Source organism: Pan paniscus, chromosome 15 (assembly GCF_029289425.2).
Source record: "Pan paniscus chromosome 15, NHGRI_mPanPan1-v2.0_pri, whole genome shotgun sequence".
NCBI lineage: Eukaryota > Metazoa > Chordata > Mammalia > Primates > Hominidae > Pan > Pan paniscus.
Genome location: NC_073264.2, coordinates 22,479,632 through 22,500,725, shown reverse-complemented (window position 1 = coordinate 22,500,725; position 21,094 = coordinate 22,479,632). Strand labels below are relative to the sequence as shown.

General features: G+C 46.6%; 3 protein-coding genes across 3 annotated transcripts; 1 reads left to right on the top strand and 2 right to left on the bottom strand.

The window, feature by feature from the left end:
* Nucleotides 1-4,921: 4,921 nt before the first annotated feature.
* RNASE7 (ribonuclease A family member 7) lies at nt 4,922-6,793 on the bottom strand. The gene is made up of 2 exons (XM_057299687.1): nt 6,713-6,793; nt 4,922-6,202 (listed from the first exon to the last, which is right to left on the bottom strand). The coding sequence occupies exon 2, from the start codon at nt 6,160-6,162 to the stop codon at nt 5,692-5,694; it is 471 nt and encodes a 156-aa protein (XP_057155670.1). The 5' UTR covers nt 6,163-6,202; nt 6,713-6,793; the 3' UTR covers nt 4,922-5,691.
* Nucleotides 6,794-14,352: 7,559 nt separating this feature from the next.
* RNASE13 (ribonuclease A family member 13 (inactive)) lies at nt 14,353-16,342 on the top strand. The gene is made up of 2 exons (XM_057299813.1): nt 14,353-14,504; nt 14,864-16,342. Exon 2 carries the CDS (start codon nt 14,872-14,874, stop codon nt 15,340-15,342), a length of 471 nt encoding a protein of 156 aa, XP_057155796.1. The 5' UTR covers nt 14,353-14,504; nt 14,864-14,871; the 3' UTR covers nt 15,343-16,342.
* Nucleotides 16,343-16,344: 2 nt separating this feature from the next.
* Nucleotides 16,345-19,059, bottom strand: TPPP2 (tubulin polymerization promoting protein family member 2). Its single transcript, XM_003804736.4, has 4 exons — nt 18,856-19,059; nt 18,406-18,647; nt 17,995-18,148; nt 16,345-17,268 (listed from the first exon to the last, which is right to left on the bottom strand). Exons 2-4 carry the CDS (start codon nt 18,576-18,578, stop codon nt 17,083-17,085), a joined length of 513 nt encoding a protein of 170 aa, XP_003804784.1. The 5' UTR covers nt 18,579-18,647; nt 18,856-19,059; the 3' UTR covers nt 16,345-17,082.
* Between the last annotated feature and the right edge of the window lie 2,035 nt (nt 19,060-21,094).

The following is a 21,094-nucleotide window of genomic DNA, read 5'->3' as shown; positions in this document are numbered from 1 at the left end:
TGGAGGTTTTGAGTGATGAAAAATGAACCAGAAAATGGAGCTGAATCAGAGGGTGGGAAAAATATAAGAGGTTTCCATGATGGAAGTGAGGGGATAGTAAGCCTTCCTAAGGACTAATTTAAATATCTCAGGAGGGGAAGTTGGAAATGTCACTAGAGCCCTGTGCTTCTCCAAAGCCCCCTTTTACTTCTCCTTCAACTCAAAGTACCCATCCATTCCTCCCAAATAACCTTATCTACAGAAACTAATACATATTGTCCTTTTTGTCTGACCTTGAACCTTACCTTATCTACTCTTGGCTAGGAGCTTTTTGGCAAGAGGCAGATGAGAAGGAGTTTGGCCTCCCTTGTTTAAATCCTTTGTTCTTCTGTCACGGAAGTCAGGCCTGCTCCATTCATCACAGGTTTGGCCACTCAACATTTGACACCACAATGATAAATAGAAATGCTAACACCATTCAAACTTTCCCTACATGCTAGTCACTGTACTAAGCGCTTTATATATATTGTTACTTTTAATCCACATTATACTCTTGTGAAGTGGTTGTGAAGATCCATGTCCCTGAAGGTATTCAAGCCCAAAAACCATCTGTTGGTAACATTATTGCCAGGCGCATTGGCTCACACCTGTAATCTCAGCATTTTGGGAGGCTGAGGAGAATAGATCACCTGAGCTCAGGAGTTTGAGATCAGCTTATATAGATGGGGAAACTCCCACCTCCCTAAGCGAAGAGGCGTTCTATCACAGTGTGTATTTTCATCACGAGCACACATTTTTATTTACCTTTCCTCTTATGAACTGTGGACTTCTTACAAGATCTCATTAGCAATGTGGGCTTTCTCATGTCCCTGTGGCTCCATGGATGTTCCCAAGCTTACTGGTTTTGGAGTCTTGCACAGGTAAGCATCCTGATAAGAGTGATAACTGCTCTTCTTTTTGCCCATTCATGGTGGGGTGGGGGTAGGGGGAGGACATTAGAATGAAGCTCTGAAGTCTTCGAAGCACTTTTGGAAGCCCAGTTGTGCAGGTGCATGGAAGAAATGTGATGAAATGAGTTGAAGCTCTCCCAAGGAGAAGAGAAGGCCCCCTGGATGTTGTTGCTACTGGTATGTTTTTTGGTGCCATAGCTCAAGGGTTATCCCCCAGAGCCCCAGACACTATGAAGAGGGCCAAAGGGTCCTGATCTTAAGGGCAGGGTGTAGGCAGAGGAAATCCCTGGAGCTGAGGATCCTTCTCTTCACAGTGATTCTGTTGGCCCTCTTCATGGTGTCTAGGGCTCATTTACTTCAGTGTGTGGAGACTTCTGGGAACCAGAGTCATGTAGAAAAGTCTCCTCCCCAGTCTACCTCAGATAGTCTCCCTTCTAGGAGAGCCAGCTCATCTAGCTCCAGTTCTTGGGTTACTTTCTTTACTGAACTCCATTTCCGCTCCTTTACTCCATGTTGAAACAATTTAAGTCCATCTGCACAAGACTGGGAAAAGCTCCCCTGGACACCATCCTCCTCTCTCCAAGCTCCCAGCCCTAGAAACATAAATATCTCATAATTAAGCATTCTCCTTTTCCCATTCTTCAGCTTTCAAGTGGGAATGCATCACAGTTCAGCCAGCCTTGGTATTTGGCCCAAATTATTATCTTCTTGTATCTCAGCTTTGGCTTTTGGAAGGCTGAATAGTCAAATTCCTATTTCATCACTATTCCTGGCATCCTTTAACTTGGCTGTGATCAAGGTCACACGAAGGATTGAGTGACTGTCAAATCTATTCAGGTAGGGCGCCACTAATGAGAATAGGCCAGGCCATTTGGATTTATTGTTAATATCTGAATAGTTACTTCCAAATATTGGTGAGTATTCTAGATGTAACCTGGAGTGAAATTTTCCTTGTGAACTTAAAAAAAATTCTTATATTGAAATTCTACCAGCCAGTGGAAGTATAAATGGGTATTTATTATTATTTATTATTTTAAAGAAAGATGCTATTATTAATTGTTGTGAAAGCTTATATATGAAACAATTATTTAAAATTTCCACATGGTTAAAAAATAGGAAATTAGTTGACAGATAATATAAATAATAGGAGAGAGTGTGTTAGCTAGATAACTTTAGGAAGAACCTTATGTCCCTTGATCAACAATGATTTGAACTGTGCAAGTCCACTTACATTCAAATTTTCATCTGCTTCTGCCATCCCTGAGACAGCAAGACCAACCCCTCCTCTTCCTTCTCCTCCTCAGCCTCCTTAACGTGAAGACAATGAGGATGAAGACTTTTATGATGAGCCACTTCCACTAAACGAATAGTAAATATTTTTTTCTTCCTTATGATTTTCTTAATGACACCTTTTTTTTCTCTAGCTTACTTTATTGTAGGATTATGGTACATAATACATATAGCATACAAAATATATGTTAACTGAATGTTTATGTTATTGGTAAGGCTTCAGGTGATCAATAGGCTATTAGTAGTTAAGTTTTGGGGGAGTACTGTACAGTAGGCACCCTTACCCTCCATGTTGTTCAAAAGCCAACTGTACCTTCTGAGACCAAGGTATGTATGTATGTATGTATGTATGTATGTATGTATGTATGTATGTATTTGTTTTGAGACAGGCTCTCATTCTGTTACCCAGGCTGGAGTGCAGTGGTGCCCAGGCTGGAGTGTTACCCAGGCTGGAGTGCAGATCATGGCTCACTGCAGCCTCAACCTTCTGGGCTCAAGAGATCCACCACCTCAGCCTCTGGAGTAGCAGGGACTACAGGCATGTGTCATCATACCTAGCTAATTGTATTTTTTGTAGATATGGGGTTTCACTATGTTGCCCAGACTGGTCTCAAACTCCTGGGCTCAAGTAAGCTGCTCTGGTTAGGCCTCCCAAAGTGCTGGGATTACAGGTGAGAGCCACTGTGCCCGGCTGAGCCCAATGTATTTACAACAATTTAATAAACACCACAAGTAGTATTTAATTTAACAAATAGTACAGAACAGAACAATAGAAATTAGATTATATCATAATTCTATCTATGATTTAATTACTCTTTTTAGAATTGATTGGTGTATTATGATTTATTATGTAAATAAAATAGTCCCTTAAGAAGTATACATATTTGAAAGACTTTTTTGAAAATGAGATATAACTTACATAAAATACACAAATCTTTTTTTCTTATTTATTTTTATGACCACCTGCTGCCTTTTGAAACAAATCTTAAGTGTACAGTTCAATGAGCTTTCACATAGGAAACATATCCAGACCAAGACTAGAATATTTCCAGGTCCTCAGAAGGCTCCCCCATGCCCCTTCACAGTTAGTACTTCCCCAAGGCTACAACTATTCTGACCTCTATCACCACAGGTTACTTCAGAACTTTCTAGTTATTTAATGCTATTTAGGTCAACTTTTAATGCTATATTAGGTCAAGTTTCAAGAAAAAGTTTTAGTTGGAAATTCTTCTTATTTTGGGAGGATGCATTGAAGGCATAATTTTAGCCACTTTAAATTTTGTGAGGAGAATGTCTCTAAAACCATATTATCCATAAGAAAGATCATCAATAAAGAAGATAGAGTTGTGAAAAAAGAATAAAATGAAGAGAAAAATCGGCTGCCCCAAGTATCTTGCTTTTCTGTGCACCACAAGTGAAAATCATCTCTTTAGGATGGTAAATGTAGTATACTGACCACAAGAGTTCAAAACAAATTCAGATTTTGGATAAACTTCAGATTTATTCAAGAATCCCAGAAGTCCATTCGATGATGGCAATGTTCTGTTTTCAGGTAACAGTCGTTTTTACACTCAGTCGTTTGGCTGTGGTGACCAACTCATCCACTTATTGGCCCTCATTCTGTTAGAACTGTTTAATGATCTGCTCTCCTTTCCTTTAATCATCCTTTCCTTACTTTCTCTCCTCATCATCTCAGACAACCTGGCTGCCCTCCCAGGACTCTGCCTGCGGGCTTGTCCTCTAACCCACTCATGATCATCACTCTGGCAGAAGGAAGTCTCTCGGGAGACCTTAGTGGGGGTATTTGCCTTGGTCTGCGTGTTTTCCAAAGATGGATATTGCTACTACTAGTTATGATCTAACACCTGTCAGTACTTGGGGCTGACAAGCGTTTCATAGATAGCATTTCCACATCTTTACCTGGAATCCTATTTGGCAGGTAGGATTCCTCACATTTTGCTGTAGAGAAACAGACAAGCCAATTGTTCGAGGTCATGTAGACGGGAGTCAGGATTTACACCTGATTCTGTCTGGCTCCAAAGCTTACTCTGACTCTGGTCAGTAGTAAAAAAGCACAGGAGTTGATGGGGAGGGATAGGTAGAGTGGAATCCTCAGCAGGGTTGGGAATGTCTTATAATGAATTTGGGTTTGAAATAGAACAGGCATGGGACACAATGCAGCTTGTTTGGGACTGAGATAAAGGAAGACAGAAGGGGATGGTGCTGGTCAGGCAATGCTGGAGAGACCATCAGGACTGGCCAATACCAAGCCATACCTTCTCCAGCTCCACTCCCCAGAACGAGAGAAATGGTATCTGTAGCCCAGGGGGACAGGGAAATGGCATTTTCGCATCTCAACCCCTCAGGCCTGGGCAGACTGCCAGAGTGGAGAGCCAGGGTAGCAATGAGGCAGGGGAGATCATTATCAGGAGGAAGGAAGCTCTGGCAGCTCCCACCAGCCTGTTTGTGACAAGCAGGCTCAGGGCCACGGAAGTCCCTTAAGGTCAAAGGAAATGTGATCCTGGATCTGGGGGATGAAGCTCAGACACTCCCTTTACCTTATGTCTTCAGGCCAAGGGGATCTGGCCAGAGCCAGGTCCAGGGCCTAGGTTGGAAGAGCAGTGGTCTAGAGAAACGGGAGGGGCAGTTAGAGAGGAAGAGAGAGAAGGAATAAAATGCCAGAGCACCTCATAAACAATCTCTTGGCTAGAGAGGTAATGACCTTTATTGCAGCCAACACAGGGTAACTGGCTCTTCAGAGCACTCGTTTCTTCATGGGTGAACTCTTACCTAGTTCACCGCTTGCCTCTGTAACAGTGACTTCTTTCTTGCACAACTGGTAGAGTAGAAGGTACACTGTATTTAGAGTAAGGAGACCTAGGTTCAAGTCCAGGTTCTGCTACTAACTAATTAGACAAGCTCTTTAATTCATTAAGCTTTCTAAAACCTTAATTTCCTCATCCATAAAGAAGGCATACAATCCCTGTCAAGTGTATGTCACAAGGGATTAGAGGATTCTATACAAATATGAAGTGGTATTTATTTATATTTTTCTTTCCTTCAGGTCACCTCACTGCCACGTCAGAGCGGGGGAAGACTTCTAGTTCAGGAACAGAAACAGCTGTGTCCACAAATCCCATATGCCCCCTTTCCATTTATTTCCTCTCCTTGTCATGCTGCCCTAATGCCAGGGGGCAGGGGAGACATGTGCAATGGCATAGACCAGGGAACCCACAGACCTGAGCTTGCTGTTTCTTGGGGATAAGCATCTGGGAAAACAGCAACAAAAAGATGAAAAGCCATCCCTCTAGAGCGCAGCTCACCAGAGTGTCAGCTTCAGCCTCCCAGCAGAGGCTGAACCAGGAACAGCCCCAAGAGATGAGGGGAAGAGAATGCTCTGGGTGTAGGGGAGAGGTGCGGAGGCCTGAAGAGGGAATTGAAGCTCAGCCAAAGAGCAAGCCAGTCTGGAAACCTAAAGGACTCTGTCCAAGTGTACAGGAACCAGGTGGAATTGCTGAGAGTCCTTTTTCTGGGGAGGCTTACAGGCCACTACGTAAGACTTGTTCTGTCGCTTCTCTTTGTACCTGCAGTTCGGATACTTCCCTGAGGTGAGCTTACACATGGTCAGGGACACGGGCCCGTGGCTCTGGTGGCAGTTTTTATCGCCATTCTTGCAGGCTATTTTGGGGGTCTGGCAGGTGGCAGCCACACTGGAGAAAGGCTCGTGCAGGAAGGTGTTGAGGTCTTTGCACCGTTTTGTGTGCTTGTTAATGTTTTTCATGGCTGAGTTGCATGCTTGAGGGCTGGGCTGCACGTGCTGAATTTTAAACCACTGTGATGAGGTCATGCCCTTGGGCTTGGCACTGACTGGGATCTCTGCCACCCACAGCCCCAGCAACAGAAGCAGCAGAAGGGGGCAGAATCCTGCTCTGGCCGGTGCCATCTCTCTTAGGAGGAGCAGTCAGAATGGAGGGCAGGGGTCGCTGGGACAGAGGTGTTCAGTTGAGAAATTAGTCCTCTTATACCTGCTCATATGAGCTAGTCACCCATCTCCCTACTCGGTTGTCTCCTTTCCTCACTTTGTGTCTCACCTCTGCCTCTTCTTCTGTGTGTCCACATCCACGGCAGCCCCAACAACAACCCTGTGGCCCCATCTCTCATCTTGTATTTCTGTTCCCTTCATTCTGTCCCTGTTGCCTGTCACTCTTTGTCCTCTCCCCTTTCCCTTAAGTCTCATCCCTTTTGTGTCTCCACGTTCCTGTGTCTGTGCCTCATCCTCTCCCGATTCCCATCTCGTCTGTGTTCCCATTCTTTTTCATTTTTCGCCTCCATGCCCAACATCACTCTCCCCTTTCCCCAATGCGTGTCCTCATCTCCCCTAAATCCAGTCCCTCCTTTATCCATTTTATCGCTCACCTGAGTGTACTCTCAGGATCAGAACCCATCCCTCCTTCTCTGTCCTCACTCCTCCCCAGATCCTGCCACAGCCTCACCTTTGTGCTTGGTCTTCGTGCTGTGACTCCTGCTCAGTGGGCTGAGGTGGTGTCCACGCACTCCTAGGCTGTCAGATCTCTGAGGGCCTCTTCTCACTCCTGAACTCCTTAAGAGCTGGCCCGGGCTACGCTGTGTCTGTTTGGGGGTGGGCTGGGAGCATCACTGGATCAGGAAATGAATCAGGTTCATGCCTCTCCACTTACATGTCCCAAATACGTGGACACCTAAGGATGCCTGTACCTGCCTAAACATGTTCAGCAATGAGGAAGCTTGAATCGTCACATTCGAAGACTGTATTTGTTCCCTGGCCACATGGTTTTAATGACTCTTTAATAGAGCACCTGACCCAGGTGTCAACTGAAATCAATTTCAGGAAGAGTTGTCATTCATATCCTCTCATATACACTTCTGGCCCATGATCCTGGGAAGAGTCAATCACTGTGGTGTTAAGGGTTGCTTCTTCTCTGACCTGAGGCACAGATAGGACAGCCTAGAAAGATGCTTTGTCTGGTTCCTTGTCATCTGGAGATACTGGTTATCTTTCGGAGGAGATGGAAGAGACACGAGGGAAGTGGGCGAATGAATCATCACTGTCACGAGGCCTGGCACCATCCCCAATAGCGAAGCCATTCCACAATGATTCACGGGCCTCTCCAGTTCCAGGTACCAACCAAGGCCACATGGCTTTAGCTGGAGAAGGCAGCCAACACCTCTCAGTTTCACTTGTTCCCTCCCTTTTTTATTGAAAATTGCAGAACTTTAATACTGCCCAAATGTTTGTGTTTAAAATGCTGTTGGTGTTGCTGCTCTCGACATCCTGCCTTAGTGCTTCCTTCACCTTGTATGTCCTGTTCCTTGTGGTGGTTACAGCTGTGTGGAGCATCTGGGTCAGTGCTACTCCAAGCTCTTGTGAGCTTGGAATATGACACTCAGGAGAACCGAGACGCCAAGACAGAGAAGCATCACCCTCTGTGGGTGAGAAGGCCTGTAAAACTGAGATGAGGAATATTTTTGTTTTCAGAATTTACCTGTAAGTAGTAGGTAATCTCAGAATCTTGGGCATGCTTCATTCATGTGGTCAACATTTATCGAGCATCTACTAAGTGTCAAGGTACTTGGGATATATCACTGAACAAAAAAGGCAAAAATGGCCAGGTATGGTGGCCCACACCTGTAATCCTAGCACTTTGGGAGGCCACGGCAGGAGGATTGCCTAAGGCCACGAATTCAAGACCAGCCTGGGCAATGTGGCGAAACCCTGTCTCTACAAAAAATTTGAAAAATTAGCCAGGCATGGTGGTGCATGCCTGTGGTCCCAGCTACTCCAGAGGCTGAGGAGGGAGGATTGCTTGAGCTTGAGAGATAAAATCTGCAGTGAAAATCATGATTGCACCACTGCACTCCAGCCTGGGTCACAGAGTGAGACCCTGTCTCAACAAACAAACAAACAAACAAACAACAACAAAAAACAAAGACAAAAGTCCCTGCCTTTGTGGAGCTTACATTCCATTGGAGAAAGACAGTAAAAAAAAATACGTATACTTTGCTCAAAGTGATAATTGCTAGGGAAAAAAGTAGAACAGTATAGGGGTTGGTGGTCAGTAATTTTAAGTAACATCGTTGAAATCGCTGACTCTGGGGCAGAGACTTGAAGATAAGAGTGAACTTGTGATTATCTGGAGGAAGAATGTTCCAAGTGAAGAGACTAGCACTGCAAAAGCCCCAGAGCAGACAGATGCCTGAGGTGTTGGAGGAACAGCAGTGTGTCCAGTGTGGCTGGAGCAGGTAACTGAGAGTTCAGAGAGGGACCAGAGACCAGGTCATTGGGAAGACTTACAGAGCATTTGAAGGCTGTGACTTTTACTCCAAGCACAGTAGGGAACCCTGGAAGGGTTCTAAGTAGATGAATAAAGAACGTGTCTGCTTAAAGGATTACCTGGCTGTTGTGTGGATTATAACTGTGGAGAAGTCGCACAACCCATCCTGATCATAAAGTTTGTGTTCTGGTCCAGAATTTATGATTCTAAGTCAGGAGGATGGGGAGTTTGTTTTGAGGCCAGGAGGGCATTATTTTAGTAGCTGGACAGCACAGCTGTGGGTTGGGGGTCAGGATGAAGGATCTTTAGAAGCAAAAGTGGTGCTGGAGATGAGAAATGCCACTAGATGGCAAAAGAGAATCAAGAACAAGTTCACACAGGCCTCTGGCTCTTCTGGTTTGTCCTCAGCGAGGCCTTGGTTGGGGGAGCAGCTGTTCACTTCTTTGTTAAGGTATCCCAAACTTTGCAGGCTGAACTTCTGGATAGAAGTTCTGGATAGAGAATTATGCCCCTGCTGCCGTAGAAACATGAATGTTAGGAGATAAAATCCACGGTTTAAACCAGGCTGTGTATCAAATGTGTATCAGCACAGGCCAGTCTAGCCCTTGGAGTGGAGGCTGGGTGGAAGGCTGCAAGCTCATTTGAATGCCTAGCTTGGTCTCCTTTCTACTTCTCATTATCCTAGAGTGGGATGTTTTCAAGCCATGATTTAAATTTCCCTCTGCACTTGTGTTTTCCTGACATTATAATTATCCTAGTTTGCTCTTCAACTCGAGTATGCTGGGCTGCGTAGAAGGCTGCCTTAGGACTGTGTGAAAGTGAAATAAACATGGCCCTACTGCCTCAGTCCAAAGGGAAAAGAGAGTAAAGTTTTAAGTTTGCACATGAAAATCGAAATTGAGTCGAACCTACCATATGTACAATTCAACTGAAATCTTTGTTTTGCCTCAATTATTTGGATAAGCGAGGTGATTTTGTTTGTGTGCCCAAATTATCCAGCTTCCAAGATCTGCTTCACCTTGTACTTGGTAGGCTGATTTTGCTATTTTGGCTTCACTGCATTCATGGGGCAACAGAAAAAGATGGAGGAAGGGGGACAAGTTTAGGAAGAACAAAAAGATTCAGGCATCAGGCCAGGGACTGGTTCAGGAGTTTCACAGGAGGAGAAGAAAGACTTTGAGAGAGAGAGCAAGAGCAGAAGACAAAACAGTGGGAGAGAAGACAGAAGGGAAGAAAAAGTCCCTTACACCAGCAATCTCTACCCCTGCTTCCTTCTCATTCTATCGTCGAAGTCACTGCTGTTGGCCCAGCTTCTCCTTAGGCTGTTGCTGTGTGTGTGTTTAAGTTGGGGCGGGTGTTGTGAAAATCCCAACAGTGCCAGGTGGACCTCTGCCTGTCTTCCCCACAGGACAACAGCTGCTGCTTCCTCTCGCCTGTGCTGGGAGGGAGTGAAGGGGGAAGGGAGAGAGGAGGGCCGGGCCTGGATTGGTGCCTACCCTTCAGAGCCAAGCCTCTCTGCCTTCCGGAGTTCCACACAGCCTCTGGATACCAATGGAAAGCCCGTGAGAGTTTCCTTCCAAGCAAAAGCAGATCCAAGTTCTGTTATCCTAATTTTGTTGGTCCTTTGATAAATAAAGGTAATGGGCTCATTTTTGTAGACTGAGAAAGTGAAACATACAGCAAGTTGAGGTCAGATATGGGACTTTCTTCAGGTCCTTGAATTCCCATGACCTTTCCTGGAACAGCTGTGGGTCAGGAGGAGGCAGCAGTGACAGAAGTTTGGAATCCTTGGCTCCCAGACCAATGCGTTTAGACAAGCCAGGAGGGAGGAAAGAGGAAACTGATTTGGGGGTTCACTGGGGCCTTGTCTCACAAGCCCTGCCAGCTCCCCATTTATCTACAGAGCAAAGTATCATTTCCTTAGCCTGGTAATCAGGGTCTGCCACAATCGGGCAAACCTGTCTTTCTAACTTTGTCTCTGACTTTTCTCCCACTGAGTGCCTCAACCCCAGCCAGACTGGTTTCCCCCCATTTTTCAAGCATGTCTTTCCTAATCCTCTTTATCTCCACTGAACTTCTAACTTCACCATGAGATCCATTTCCAAGCCAGGGTGACCCTTCAGGAAAACTTTCTCTGACCCTCCCAATTCAGAGACATCTTTCTCACCTCTAAATTCCTACAGCATTTACTGTCTTCAGAATGTATAATTTTCTGCCTTGAATCACTGGTTATTTCTTCATGTGTATGTATTATTTTTCTCTTAGACTGTCAATTCCCACAAGATGAGGACCACCTGTTACATTTCTTTTGCACATTTCACAGTATATAGCATAATGCCTTGCATATAAGTGACCCTAACTGATTCAACTTTTAGAAGGCATTCCGTCTGCTCCTGAATGATCCCAGTCTGAGGTGGGATTGCCTCCAGCCCACAGAGATGGGTAGCAGATGAGGAAGTGACAATACGGCTTCTAGACTTCAGCCCTGGGTTTGAGGTGATGCTATGAGAAGAAGGTTGAGATGGCTGAGGCAATCCTTCAGGTTCAAGGACAGCCCAGGAACTGTCCGTGACACAGTATATTGTTTGAGCAACTTGAATTGGACAGGGCAAAAGATAATGCCAATGAGATCATGGTGAGCCCACTCAGAGCAAAATTTTGGGGTTCTCCTCAGTTATAGGGAGTCACCCTTGCACCTGCCACCCTAGCCAGTTGTTCTATAAATGCTTACCATTGGGGAGGGAAGGGAGAGAATGTGTAAATGATTACATGCAGAGGGTCATCTTTACAGGAAAAACAACTCAGTTATTGTTTCAATGGTGAACTATCAATACACATTTTTCTGGTAGAATCAGCACCATTATAATCAATCAACATTTGTTTAACAAAAATATTTTGAAGTCCCAGATGTTTATCGTTTTTTTAATACATAAGATACTAGTGAGTCTGCTTTGGTTAAGAAATTTGATTAGCTAATTATTTAAACCAGGGCTTCACAACCTCAGTGTTATTTACATCTTGGTCTGGATAATTCTTTGTTATGGGAGCTGTCCTGTGAAATGTGGGATGTTCAGCAATATCCCTGGCCACAGGCCAGTAGCAACTCATGGTTGTGACAACCAAAAATGTCTCCAGACATTATCCAATTGTCCCTGGAACTACTGAATTAGACATATGACCTTGAGCAAGCCACTGTCACTCTAGAACTTAGTTTTTCATCTCTAGGGTAATACTTGTGTATGTAAAACCCGGTGTAATGGGGTAACAATCCCACTAATCTCAGGCTTACGGAGCACATGACACCATGATGAGGTTGTCAGAATGGATGAAGTAATCTTATGCATCAGCACCTCTAGGACAGGATTTTAGGGAACAGATCACCAGGATTGCAGTTGGGAAGCCGAAGGCTCATCATCATTGAATCATTTAAGTCCTGAATGCTTTCCTCTATAATGTGCTGTTCAGTTTCTGTAATTGTGCGGCAGAAGTGAGTGGTGTTGGGTGGGGGGAGCGAAGAGCGGTGATGGGTGGGTGGGGAATGAAGGAAGAGGAAGAACAAAAGGTATAAAAAGTCCCTTTCTATTCTCAGGGAAGCTGCAGCCTTGAGGGACCAGGGAAGAGGTGGCATGATTCAAGGCAGGGACCACAATGTGGTTGGCTTCCTCAAAGCAAAGGCTTGAGTCAGCCAGGCTCAGGCAACACCCTGCATTGGCACCCACTCAGTGTTGTCTTGTTGAGCAGCCTGAAGAATACAGATGAGCCACCTGCCCATGTGGGCTCTATCCTCACTTGCTTGACGGTGCCCACTTCCTTGGCGAGGTCTTCCCAGCAGAGGCTTTCTAAGTGGGACCTCTGGGTTGAGTCTTTCCATGAGCTAGCACCATGGAATAGATGGGGGCGAGGAACGGTGCAGCAGCAGGGTTCCAGGTAGAGGAGACAGCAGCAGATAGGGCATAGAGGAGGTGGGGGACAAGGTGGGAAGCAGGCAGGGAGGCAGATGCAGTTGTACACATGGGCAGGTGCAAGATCATGGGAAGTCTTATGTCCTATGAGATGTAGTTTGGACTATACCCTACGACAAGCTTGTCCAACCCATGGCCCGCGGGTCACATGTGGCCCAGGATGGCTTTGAATGCAGCCCAACACAAATTCGTAAACTTTCTTAAAACATTATGAATTTTTTTGCATGTTTTAAGCTCATCAGCTATCGTTAGTGATAGTGTATTTTATGTGTGGCCCAAGACAATTCTTCTTCCAATGTGGCCCAGGGAAGCCAAAAGACTGGGCACCCCTACCCTATGAGAAACAAGCTATTGCAGAGTTTTAGACGAAAGAAGGGACCACACTTTTTCTCTTGAAGTTGTATAAGAGATATATTTGAGTTGAGTCTTACTGGAGTTGGAGTGTGTGTGCTGTCCAGGCGAGACGAGAGCGTCCACTGAGGAAGAAATAAGAATGGAAGAGATGGGCTTGGGAAAAGTTTAAGATTGTCAGGGCTGTGTGACTGATGGACTCAGGCTCATATTGAGGACTCACCATGTGCCGGGCACTGGTCTAAAAACTCTTGATATACATCTTAATGGATCCTCATACTGCCATGAGGTTAAAAATACTATCCTCATGAACAGATGAAACAAGGAAGCTTTCAGTGGTTTCGTAAACAGATAGATGGTGTGCAGTTTGTAAGCTGCAGAGGCAGGATTCAATTCCTGGTCTGTTTCACTCAAAAGCCTTGATCTTAACCACCATGCAGGACCGCCTCCCCGTAGCTGGGATTGGGGAGGTGGAGGGGTCTAGGATCACTTTCAGGTTTCTTGCATAGGTAACCGGGGAAACTGAGGTAGACAACACAGGAAGAGAAACAAGTTGTGGGGAGGATGGATTCCATTTTGGACTGTAGTTTGTGCTGTCAGAAAGTGCCAGTTTAGGGGGCTCTACATGAGGAACACCAATCTGTCTCTCTGCGGCCTTACTCCCTCCTCCTGAGCTATACTGAGGGCGTTGGAGCACTCAGCTTTCTGTGTTCTGACTCCCCTTTTCTGCTGTCCAGCAAAGGTAAAAAGGCTCTCCTAAGAGGAGGCCCCAAATCTGGAAGACACCTTGCAGACTAACAAGGCTGAGTGACCTGTGGAAGTCAAGGGCGAGGGCTAGCAGTTTCCAGGGAGCTAGTTCTTTGATTCTGATGAAAGGGAAGATGTTGATGAAAAAGATAAGAGTGTGGCCCTTTCCCCAGCATGGCAAACCACTCAGAGATCAACCAACAGTACGAAACGGATCATGCCAGGCTCTGGCATCCACAGCTTTTCATGTTCAGGTTATGCTTTCAAATCCAAACTGCCAAGTTTGAGGCTTCAGAGTCAGCATGCAGAGATTTCCAGTAGTGCTCAAACTCTGACAGGGCCTGAGGTCACAGGTGAGGGCTGTGGGTGTGACAGGAGTAAGGCTGATAGGGACTGTGGGGAGTCCACATGGAGGTCTTTGATTCTCAGCCCAGCACTTTGGTGGGAGGCCCCTGAGTACATGCCCTCCTGGGCTCCCGTGAGTGGGATGACAAAGTGGCGAACGCTCTGTTCTCTGAGGGTCAGGAATAAGAAGCACTTTGTTCCTCAGAAACATAACAGTGCTTTCCTACTCACCTTGCCACGAGAGCACAGGCTATGGAACAGAGAAAACATCAAAGAAAGCCCAGGCACTAAGGAACTTTTGGCAAGGAGATTGGAAGTAAGTGTTCCAATGACACTGTAGAGGAGGAAACCAGATAGTAATGCCTCTTTCCTCCCACCCATCCAACCCTCTTAGCACAGGGGCTCATCAAACTCGGGGACATTCCCTCCTCCCAGACTGATTTTTACCTAGAAACCTTTCTAGCCTCTCCTCATCTCTTGACTGTCTTGGCCTTGGCAAGAAGAATACACGTCCCTACCCAGCTATCTTCAGCTCCTGTCCTTCCTCCCAGCTGCCAGAGAATTGTCAGGTCAGCCTGCTCCTTCTTTCTTCTCTGCATTTTTTACTAGCAGGAGTGCCAGGGGCCCAAGGACAATTGGGAAGAGTCTCTCACCCAAGGACCAGTTAGAGCTCTTATTCTGCAAATGTAGCTCACAGACTCTGCAGAGGCTGAGATTCTGTGGTGGACCAGGGGAGGAGGGGTGGCTGAAGGTGGCTGGTTGTCTGGGTGGCCTTGGGCAAGCATCTTCTCTTTCTGGGTCATGAGAACTTGGTTATGGGTGAGATGATCTCTAAAGTACTGTTGGGTTGGGAATGCTGGAGGCTCTGGGATGTGGCAGACAGCCACTTCAGGCCCACTGCTGCCCCCAACCACCTTAACTCTACCAGCAGGAAGAATGGCACCAGCTGTGACCCGGCTCCTTTTCCTCCAGCTTGTTCTAGGGCCAACTCTGGTCATGGACATCAAGATGCAGATTGGCAGCAGGAACTTCTATACCTTAAGCATTGACTATCCCAGGGTTAACTACCCAAAGGGTTTCCGGGGCTATTGTAATGGTCTGATGTCCTATATGCGGGGCAAGATGCAAAATTCAGATTGCCCAAAGATCCATTATGTGATACATGCCCCTTGGAAGGCCATCCAGAAGTTCTGCAAGTATAGTGACAGCTTCTGTGAGAATTACAATGAATACTGCACACTCACCCAGGATTCCCTCCCCATCACGGTCTGCTCCCTGAGCCACCAACAGCCACCCACTAGCTGCTACTATAATACCACCCTAACCAACCAGAAGCTCTACCTACTCTGCTCCCGCAAGTATGAAGCTGATCCAATAGGTATCGCTGGTCTCTATTCGGGAATTTAATTCCTGAGCCACTCCCCAACCTCTACCACCACAGGCCAGCTGTCTCCATTTCCAACACTCTGATCCCTGTAACAAGACTTCCTTCCTGACTTATGAGGCAGGCAGGGTCCCCTCCCAAGAGACCAGGTGGGTGCGAAAATGTCCAGGGCTTTGATCACCATGCAAAGTGGTGCTATCTTCTAGGTTCTTTCCAGCTTGTTTACCCCCTCTTCACCCCCACCTCCTCATCATCCTCCCTCTCCCAGAGACAGTAAAACCCACCCAAGAAGTTGACTGTGTCCAGTTGGCAGTGACTGTCCACCCACTGGGCCAGATCCTAAGTCCTGGATGGAGGCCCAGGGCCTCAGCTCACACCATGGCAACAGGCACCAGCTCCGAGTCTCACCTCCCCATCCCCACCACCCTTCTCATCTCAGCCTCCCCCAGTTCCCTTATAATTCCCTCCACTCACCCACCTACTCAGGGGATATGGCTAGCTATAGGAACCTCCCTGAGGCCCTCAGACTCATGTTAGCCTCACTTCCCCACAACCCCCAGTTTCCAGCCTGCTTCTCTCTGTGAAATCATGGTTTCTCCCTTCATATAACTGTCCTCTCCTGCTTCCTCTTACCATGGAGCCTAGGACTGTCTCCCCCACACTCCCAACAACCGTAGTCACCCTGCCTTCCTTTTTCCAACCTCTTTTTCTTCCAGTCTTCTTACCTTGGCTCACTGGCATTTCAAGGTATCTTCTCTCACCCATTCCCCAGAGGTTCCTGCTTCCCTTCTCTTCCAGAAGCTCCTCCCAAATCCCCCAGACTCCAGAGTCTGCCCCTGACCAGGCAGAGAATGAGGCAGGCCCGGCTCTAATCGAACATAAATTTCTAAAACCACATCTGAGTATGTAAGATGTAACCACTGGGGGAAACTGGGTGAAGGGCACACGAGACCCCTCTGTACTATTTTTTGTAACTTCCTGTCAACCCATGATCAATTCAAAATAAAAAGTTAATAACACACATCTGACTCTGTTGTGATTTAATTGCTTTTTCTTCAGTGCACCAGAACTCTTGCTCTTGGAATCCTGGCAGCCTGCCTCATCTGGCCATCTTCCTGAGCTACCCTTAGCAGTCAGTAAGCTCTTCTGTCCCATGTGCCCCATGATGGAGGTGATGTGGGGTAAAACTTAGTTCTGGGCTGGGTGTTGAAAATAGACTCTCCCCTTACCCCAGCTCTGGAACAAATTTGTAATAGAAGTCAGGCAACCTTAGCTGGCTTCTACTCCTCCACCCAAAAAACCTGAATTGCAACAGATGAGGAAGGTGGAGGGACAGGGAAGGATCTAATATGTGATATAGTCATAGTCCATCACATGAGGAATTGCTACACCCTTTTGAGGGGTGGGGGTGGAGAGGTGGATATCAGTAATGTGTGAACACAAGTAGTAGATACTTTTACCTCCACATCTGGTTCATCTCTTTACTCCAAATATATTCTTCCATCCTGTTCTTGGAAGCAGCTGTTGAGGAGGAATGCTAACTGATGGCTGGTAGGCATAAGGCTAAGCAGAGTGAAGGGTGTGTGGTTGAGAACCCACCCTCCCGTGCTGCCTCTTCTCCCTCTCTCTACACTAGTAGGCTCATCTGTCCCTCACAGACAGAGATTTTGGCTGCTGCACACACAGATGTTTATTGTTTTCCAAGCTCCCTGGTGTTAAACATGCAGGGTCAGGGGGCTAGCAGGCTAAGATGAAGCTCCTCTCTACTTGGTCTTCTTATCATAGGTGCCAGAACCCTTGTAACCACTCACATAGCCTGTGTTGTCAGTCATCTCTTCCCGTCCCGCAATGCCCTTGCCCTTGCCACTCTCATCAAAGCGCTCCTTGTGGGTGCCGGTGTACTTGCTGGTGTCTGTCAAACGGTCCACTGCACCCACTGTTGTTGCTTTCTGCAAGCCAGGGATGGATTTGAGCTCTCTTCCTTTCCTTACACTGTCATATCCCTTCCCCAAAGATGGCCCGAGATACTTAGAACAAGTGCTCGGAGCTCTTGCTCTGCCACTGGCATGGGGTGCTGCTTTCTTACGGCCCAGATACAGCTGTGGGCAGGTACTCTGGTAAGAGCCATTCACTCATGGGGGAGGAGGAGTGTGGTGTGGGAATGAGTGTGGCGTGTGCAGAGGGAGGGTAGGTTTTTTGTTTCCAGAGGAGTTATTCTGACCAGGCTGCTGCCAGAGGACTTCACTCCCACTCCCCGACTCAATATCCACTGTAGAAAGAGCTTTTAGTTCAGACAGGACAATTAAAAAAGGGAGTAAGTGAGAGGCAGGAGGCCTGAGATTAAACCCTAAATAAGAATTGGAAGAGGAGTGGGCATCAGGTACCAAATTCTCTACACTAATGTCCTCCAAAAGCTACCAAGCCCTAATTGCCTGGCTCAGATATTAGACACTTGGAAATTAGTCTAAATCTACTATTAAAATAGCCATGGACCTTGGGCAAGTCACTTCCCTTCTCTGGGCCACATTTTCCTGACTTCAGGAATGTCTAGATGATCTCTAAAGTCTGTTTCTGCCCTGTCTCTACAGTCACACAGGTGGCAGGGTTAGGGAGGGTAGACTGGAACAATGGGGATTTAGGGAAGTAGGGTCAAGGGGATGAAGGCTGTCACTCACAGTAGCGCCAGTGGTGGCTGGGTCTTTGCCCTCCATGAGTCCATAAATGTTCTCCAGGACTTCATCTGGACTCTTCCCTTTGAAGCGCTTCTGGCCCAGTTCCTTCACTGCCTCTTTGAACTGTTGAAACGTGATGGTTCGGGCGTTCTTGGCCCTGGTCAGTTAGACAGAAATCCAGAAACTTTGGAGCATGAATGCATTACCTTCCAAGGTCCAACTCTTGCCTCACTCAGATTTGGCCTCTTTTGTCCTATCAATCAGTGAGTGTCTTGAAGACAAAGAATAGCACAGCGCCAGGTACCCTGTGGTGCTTGGTAGGCCCACTGCAAATGTTCCACCACGTGAACCCCTCCGTGGCCAACTACCTCGCAGGTTCTTCTCACCCCCACCTCCATATTTTTGGCTCCTCACTTGACTTTGCTGAACACGATGTCCACGTCCGTGGAGGTGACTGTCTTGCCATCCATGATGCCACAGTCTTTGCACAGCTTGGAGAAGTTCTTGTTGTTCATTTCAGTGCCACTGCTTGATGATTCTCCAAACGCAGCAAACCGATGGAATGTTTTCTCTGCCTCTGATGCCATGGTCAGCTAGAGGTGGGGGAGGGCAGTTGTGGGAGACACTTGGGGGTGAAGGAGGAGGGGGAGGGAGGACTGTGGAGTAATGAGGATGAGTGTTATGGTAAAATCAGTCAGCAACAGGAACAGCTCCCCTCTTCCCTGTTGCTCTCTCCTTTCTCCCTCCCAGCTCCCATTGCACCTACGCAACTACAGCATGAGTCTCCCATTCCCAGCATTGGAGATACCAGTGTGGATCCTACCTACTGAATGATCCTCTCTTTCCCCCACCTCTTTTATGTACCTTAGAGTACCCGGATGGTGGTCTGACCCTTCCCGGCCTTTGTATTTAAGTGTGTGCAGATATGTGGGAGCCGGTTGGCTGTGGCAATGAGGAGACAGAGGGAGGAGAGGGGAGATTCTATGACCTCAGCAGTGGTTATGTGACATCACTTCTGGCCCCAGCTACAGCCCTTGCCTTCAAAGGAGGGGGCTTTTGGTCTCCCTACCTTGCATGCCGAATTGAGCAAACTGCCAACTTTCTGACCTTTTCAGATGATCACATTTCCATCATTTCAGCCAAGCTTACCCATCCTCTGGGTCCTAGTCAAATTGCCTTATGCTCTGCCCCACAACAGAAGCTGAGGCGAGGCCAGGGAAGGTGTTTTAGTCTGTTTGGGCTGCTAGAACAAAATATCAAACTGGGTGGCTTATAAACAACAGACATTTATTTCTCAGAGTTCTGAAGGCTGAGAAGTCTAAGATCAAGGTGCTGGCAGATTCAGTGTTTGGTGAGGGCTGCTTTCTGGTCTATAGATGGCACCTTCTTGCTGTGTCCTCACATGGTAGAAGGGGTGAATGAGTTCCCTTGGGCCTATTTATAAGGGTATGAATCCCATTCAGAAAGGCTCTGCCCTCATAAAACTTAATCACCCCCCAAAATGCCCCATCTCCTAATACCATGACTTTGGGAGTTAGGATTTTATTTCATTTATTTGTGTATTTATTTTGAGACGGAGTCTTGCTGTCTGGCTGGAATGCAGTGGCATGATCCTGGGGCACTGCAACCTCCAGTCCCAGGATTCAAGCGACTCTCATGCCTCAGCCTCCCCAGTAGCTGGGATTAGCCCAGCCACTATGCCCGGCTAATTTTTGCATTTTTAGTAGAGACAGGGTTTTGCCATGTTGGCCAGGCTGGTTTCAAACACCTGACCTCAAGTGATCCACCTGCCTCAGCCTCCCAAAGTGCTGGGATTACAGGTGTGACCCACTGCGTCCAGCCGGGAGTTAGGATTTTAATATATGAATCTGTGGACAACATAAACATTCAGACCACAGCAGTTAATGAAAACGGATTAATGAAAACAGGCTGTCATGTTTTCTAGTCTCCAGGCTCAAGTGTAGCATGGAGAATCCCACTGGCTTTAAAAGGCCAGTCGCAATAGAAACATTAAATAGCTTCCAGTGTTGGGCCCAGCAAGCCTTGGAGTATAACAGATGTGGACAGGTCAGGATAAAACTGGGATAGACTGAGGGTGAGGCTCAGATTCTGAAAATCTTCAGATAAGTTTCTATGCAGGTCAAAGATGTTCCTCAGGGTTTTCTCTCTTCGGCCTGTTCTCTGGCCAGAAGCACTACAGATAGATGAACCTCACGGATCCTAAAACAGAGCAACGAGACTGGTGACTTTCCTCCTTTTCCCATCTAATAATGCCACCACTTTCTGTTTTTTTTCTTTGTCTTACAAATCTATGCCTTTCTTTCCATTCCTATTGCTTCCACCCTTATTCAAGTTCTTATCGTCTCATAGTTGGATGACTACTCTGGTTTCTAAATGATCTCTTTCCTAAATCTAATTCTTCACCCCCACCCACCCATAATCCATCTCTATCACCTCCTCCCCATCAGATTAATTTTCACAAAACAGTATTTTTTATTACTCCTGCTCAAGAATATTCTATGGCTCAAGATATACTATAGCTTCTCATTGCTAAATCTTTTTGCTTAGCATTCAAGGACCTATACAACTAACTAGGCCCCAATCTACCCTACCAAACATCACCCACCTCTCATCAACATTATTCTTGGGCAGGGCACAGTGGCTCATGCCTATAATTCCAGCACTTTGGGAGGCCAACAAAGTGAGACCTTGTCTCTAGATAAATAAATAATAATAAAAAAATTAGTTGGGAGTGGTGGCATGCACCTGTAGTCCCAGCTACTCAGGAGGCTGAAGTGGGAGGATTGCTTGAGCCCGGGAGTTTGGGGCTGCAGTGAACTAGGATTGTGTCAGCGCACTCCCACCTGGCTGATAGAGTGAGACCCCATCTCAAAAACAAAACAAAACAAAACAAAAAATCCCCAAGAAACAAAAAACCTAAGAACCAGATTATTCTTTAGCTGGGGTCATATGGCCTAATTGCTATACACTTGACAGGCTACTTGGTGTGGAAGGAGCATAGTCCCTGGAGTGGAATGGACCTGGGTGGGGAAATGAATCCTAGATATGTCGTTTACTAGCTGAGTGGACTTGGGCAACTCAC

Bases quoted from the DNA above. Each gene is read 5' to 3' on its own strand.
- RNASE7 (XM_057299687.1), bottom strand. From the start codon at position 6,162: ATGGCACCGGCCAGAGCAGGATTCTGCCCCCTTCTGCTGCTTCTGTTG.
- RNASE13 (XM_057299813.1), top strand. From the start codon at position 14,872: ATGGCACCAGCTGTGACCCGGCTCCTTTTCCTCCAGCTTGTTCTAGGG.
- TPPP2 (XM_003804736.4), bottom strand. From the start codon at position 18,578: ATGGCATCAGAGGCAGAGAAAACATTCCATCGGTTTGCTGCGTTTGGA. The intron at 18,149-18,405 runs GTGAGGAGCCAA...CTAACTGACCAG, and splicing joins ATCGTGTTCAGCAAAGTCAA to GGCCAAGAACGCCCGAACCA. The intron at 17,269-17,994 runs GTGAGTGACAGC...CCTGGCTTGCAG, and splicing joins CAGCCACCACTGGCGCTACT to AAAGCAACAACAGTGGGTGC.